Here is a 5,089-nt window from a genome sequence, read left to right as displayed (position 1 = left end):
GTTCTGGCTGCCCTCCCTCCAAGACAGATTGCTCATCCGCCTGGCAGCGCCAGTTCTCCGGCAGCACCGTGACCCACAAGCATCGGCCCTTCTCTGGTCCTCCATCCTTGCCCAGCTGTCACGTGCACACGAGGCAATGGAAGGTCCCACGTCCCTTAGTTCTCAAAGTGACCCATTGACTTTTTCACTTGGGGAGGCCTTTGGCACATTTGCCCAGTGCCATAGGAGGGCCTTCCAAGGGTTTGTGAGAGAAGGGAACTATAAGCCCCCTCCTGCCTCGGTTGAGTCCCTGACTGCTGCTTCCTAGGGCATGGGCTGTGGGTCCAGGTGCAGTGAAATCCAGGACAACTGCGTGCGATCTGCTCTCCTGCTTTTATCATGCTGCTGCTCCTTGGTCCACCTGTCGGAATTTGTGTGTGTGTTTGTAATTCAAATCGAAGGCCACAGCATTTGGCCTTTACCAGTAAGTGCTTCAAATCCTCTCCACTTGTGTCATCTGCCGATCACAAGTTATTAAGGAGTCTTTCTCCAGTCCCGGTGCTGTGTCCTTCTTCCTACAGTCCAGCTTCTCAGCACACAGCGGGAACAGGGACAGTGAGGGGTGAACAGCCCCGGTGCACACCTTGTCTGCCTCTCACCCACGCGCTAGTATTCGCTCTGTGTTCTAATGGCCGCCGCTTGGTCGACGGACAGGTTCTGCATGGACACCCCCGAGGCAACTTAAGACATCGTGTCCAAATTACAACGGGTCCGCTCCATCCAGTAAATTGCCAAGGCTGTCAGTCTTTGTGGAAACAGACTGCTTTACCTTTTCCCCACAGCGGGGCTGGAGAGTTCTAGTTATCCATATTGAATAACAGGCAGCACAACAGAGTAGGTTTTAAAGTTCACATGTCTTTACACTAAACCCGAAGCTTCAAAAGATGCCCAGACTATAGTTGATATTGGACCCCAAGCTCCGAGAGGGTAGAGTTCATTTCTTTTATCAGAAACGCTCTTGGTTACCCTCCATCAGTGATTCCTAAATTCTTGGTTCCGTGAGGTTAAAATGCACACTCATGTGAAACCTTGACAAGGCCACCTAGAGAACCCTCTATGTGGCCACACTAAAGAATTGCTCCTAGGAGACACGTGTTAACTTCCCGATTTAAGATGAGCACTCCCACCCTTGCCCCTATTTAAGAAATATTACTGCTCCTCTTTTAAAAAGGTGTATGTCAAGGTAGAATCAGCCCAGTGCCCATCAACCGATGAATGGGTAAATACAACGTGGCCTATTCTTACAAGAGAATAATCTCAACTCTAAGAGAGAGCTTCTAATTGAGGACATCATTGCCAAGTGAAATAAGTCATAGACAAAGGACAAATAGATCCCAATTATATGAAATATCTACAGTGGGCCAAGACCTCAAGAGAATCTTTATTAGTGGTTCCTAGGGGTGGGGGCTGAAGAAATGGAGAATTATTACGGGAGACTGGGTTTGCATGTGGGGCGATGGGGAGCGTTTGGAAATGGGTGGTGGTGGTGGTGGTGGTGGCACAGCCTGGTGAATGCTGTTCATGCCAATGAACTCTACATGGACACAGTGGCAAACATGGTAAGCCTTTGGTCACTTCTATTTTACCACACACAATCATTCATTCGATCGAGAGGCTTAGCAGCAGCGCAAGAGGAGGAACTAGCTGTCCTAGAAGACGTCGAAATGCTTCTTGACCACATTCTCATTCGAGCAGCCATTTGTGAAATGTTCCTGATACTATCAAGCTCCCAGAATTGATTCCCTACATCCAGCTCCCAGAATCTGTTCCCTACCCCAAGAACGGCTTCGTTTTCCCCGAGAACATCCATCTTTTCTTCTTCAGGCTGTTTCTGATGACAAAGAAACCCACTGAGGCCTGGACCCCAGCAGGGCAGTCAGTGGTCCAGGGAGGGTGGTTAGAGCCCTTCTCCCCAAGAGCTGCCTTGAGGCCCTGGCCTTGCTCTGGCCCCCACCCGTCCTGGCAGAAGCCATCGGGAAGAGGACTGGAAGGAAGCCTTCCCTGGGAAGTCGCCCCATCCTTTGCTCCTGGGCTGTGAGAGCCATGCTGGCTTAGAGCCTGCAGTAGAGTGGACCCCGTGAGACACATGGAGTGACCATGCACACCTTGGCCTGGCGCCCGGTGGTTCTCGTGGCATCATGAGGACTGTTAGTGGCCTACTGCTGCTTTAAGAAGGTCAGTGGGCTCCTTGTCCACTTCCCGAGGCTGTGTCTATCTTCTACCTGCACTGCAGAGTCACGCTGGTGCCCATTCCGGTCACAGAAGCCCTCCCCGTCCAGCTCCTGGACCGTTGCACACGCCGCGGCCGCAGCAGGCTTCCCGAAACACAGCTTAGTCGGTGCCTCCGCCCTCCGCAGATGAGAGGGGAGCATCCTTTGCTGACTTAATTAGGCCTTAAGCCAAGCTGGAGCTCTCCACCTTCTGCCGCCAACTGCCTTTTCCCAGTATGCCCCGTGTGTTCCCCATACTCGAGTCTAGCCAGAGCTGCTCCTGCCCGCCTCTCCCCATGTCAGGTGGAGCTCCGCTTGTCCCGCCATCTCCTCTGTCCTTCCTGGAAGCCCTGCCTGACAGAAAGAATCCCACCTCACAGGAAGGATTCCCTGACTGCCCCACCCCCACGTGGTACAGTGTCTCCTTCCGAAAGTCATTGCATTTATACATCACCCATGACCCTGGGACATTCTTCTTTTTTGAGAATGAGGCAAGGTTTTATTGCTTAAATTTTTTCTTCATCACAAATACCATATATGCTCGAATATAAGTCGACCCAGATATCAGCCAATGCGCCTAATTTTACCACCAAAACTACATTAAAAATGTGCTGAAAAACTCGGCTTATACCCGAGTATATACAGTATGTATGTTTCACAACACAAAAGGCAACTCTACGAGTGGGCTTCTCTAGAGGGAATGCACCGAGTGGGACATTCCCCTTGGTAGCTGTCTGCGTCGGTGAAGAAGGATGTTGCTTGAACTCGGAAGCCTGAGCTCGTGTCCGGGGAGAGTCACCGTCGCTGTGGCAGTGGGCAAATCCCTTACCTCCTCTCGAATGGATTCCTCGCTCCGGAGCAAATGAGCCCGCTACCACGGGGCTGATTCCAGTTCAAGGTGAGGGCGACAGGGTGCAGTGCATGGGATGGACTCTGTCGCCAGGCAGGCAGTCCCGAGCTCTGCCTTTGAGCACCTGCCACCCTGGCCTCTGCCTGTCTCCCTGGCCTCAGCTCTTTGAGTAGGGGCCCTGCCTTGGTCAGCATTGTACACCACGAGCCCCATCGCTCATCATGATCTGCCGAGTAGCTCAAGCCTGTCGAACACTTGGAGTTGTGCCCTGTGTCTGTGATTCCTTGAATCTTGCTCATGCCCCTAAAATGTCGATATGGGCAGACCTCAGAGATACTGTGAGGTCAGCCCCAGACCACCCCAATACAGAGGGGCATCGCCAGGAAGCGAGTCAGGTGACTGTTTGGGTTTCCCAGTCCAGACAAAAGTTGCCTATCTGCTGTAGCCTCTGACGTGTGCCATAGCATCTGGAACAAAGGCTGCAATCTTGTGCGAAGGGCCAAAGTGGGACACAGAGACAGGGCGTGAGCACCTGCAGTTGGACACATGGCGCCGAGAGGCTTACTCAGAGGGGGATTGCCACAGACTCTCAATTTGTGAGCAATGCAGTGTCTGCCCTGCGTAACACAGCGAGCCTCGCTGTGCTTTTGTAATTCCACTTACGGACGAGAGGACCACGGACTTCACAGCCACCAATGGATGAGTGAGTGAGACCAGAGCTGTTGGCCCTGTGCGCCATGTGCCTAGTTCTCTCCCCTAGCCCTCTTGGCCTTTGGTCTTTCTGAGGCAAATGCTAAACCAGGAGTCTAGACCAGCGGTTCTCAACCTGTGGGTCATGACCCCTTTGGGGGTTCGAATGACCCTTTCACAAGGGGTTGCCCCATGGTAGTAGCAAAATGACAGTTACGAAGTAGCAACAAAAATAATGTTGTGGTTGGGGTGGGGGGGGGGGTCACCACCACATGAGGAACTGTATGAAAGGGTCGCGGCATTAGGAAGGTTGAGAACCCTTGGTCTAGACGGAGCCCCTGAAGCCTCCCTGCATCTGCAGAGACCACTTTTCACTGAGAGGGTACCCCCAGAACAGAGACCAGGTCTGTCGTGTTCGCCACGAGAGCCCCATGGCCTGGGACAGGATGACTGAGCCCATAAACCCTGAGCATAGACACTGCCCCTGAAATGGCAGCGCCGACAGGAGACACTGAGCAGTGTTTGTCTTGCTTCCGCAGACAGTACTACGAGATGCTGTACAACACGGCGGATGAGCTCCTGAACCTGGTGGTGGACCAGGGCGTGAAGTACACAGAGCTGGAGTACATCCACGCCCTGACCTTGCTGCATCGCAGCCAGACGGGGGTCGGGGACCAGACCACGCAGAACATGAGGCTGCAGCGACTCAAGGAGATCATCTGCGAGCAGGCGGCCATCAAGCAAGCCACCAAGGACAAGAAGATCACCACCGTGTAGTGGCCCCGCAGGGCAGGGGGCGGGGGCCGGGGGGAGGGGTGGCATTTGTTTCCTTGCTCATATAGGCTCCTTCTTTGATAGATTTTGGTGTATTCTGAGCTGACTTCATTTGCGTTCGTAGAAAGGAGGCTATTTTTCTTTAGTTCTTGGCTTTTCAGAGAGACCCTACAGGAAGTTTATAAATACAAACCTATTGGATTGAGCATCTACGTGTAACACAGTCTGTACCCAGGGGCCGAGTGGGTGGGACAGGGAGAAAGGTGTGTCCAACCATCAGACTTTGAAAAGTGAATGAATGGATTGCTGTACCATGTCTTCTTCATGGTCCAACATACATTGAACAGGAGCCCCCATCACTGGAAAGAGAGACTCCTCTCCAAGCTGCCATCCCTTTCTGAAACCAATGAGGGGATTCTTCTTATGTAAGCCAGGGGTCCTCAAACTTTTTAAACAGGGGGCCAGTTCACTGTCCCTCAGCCCCGTTGGAGGGCCGGACAATAGTTTTAAAAAAAAAATCTGTGAA

At 52.6% G+C, this 5,089-nt stretch overlaps 1 protein-coding gene across 1 annotated transcript in view; it reads left to right on the top strand.

Moving 5' to 3' along the window:
• The window catches only part of EXOC4 (exocyst complex component 4), a 767,286-nt gene extending 762,707 nt beyond the window's left edge, over positions 1-4,579 (top strand). The window contains exon 15 of the mRNA XM_045288923.1: positions 4,329-4,579. Coding sequence (XP_045144858.1) covers positions 4,329-4,566 — 238 coding nt within the window. The 3' untranslated portion in view covers positions 4,567-4,579. The remainder of the gene's footprint in view (positions 1-4,328) is intronic.
• The last annotated feature ends 510 nt before the right edge of the window (positions 4,580-5,089 follow it).

This window comes from Echinops telfairi, unplaced genomic scaffold (assembly GCF_000313985.2).
Source record: "Echinops telfairi isolate 266 unplaced genomic scaffold, ASM31398v2 ScPeMD7_23;HRSCAF=83, whole genome shotgun sequence".
Taxonomy (NCBI): Eukaryota; Metazoa; Chordata; class Mammalia; order Afrosoricida; family Tenrecidae; genus Echinops; species Echinops telfairi.
The sequence above is the reverse complement of the archived record's forward strand: the minus strand, read 5'-3'. Positions and strand labels throughout refer to the sequence as shown.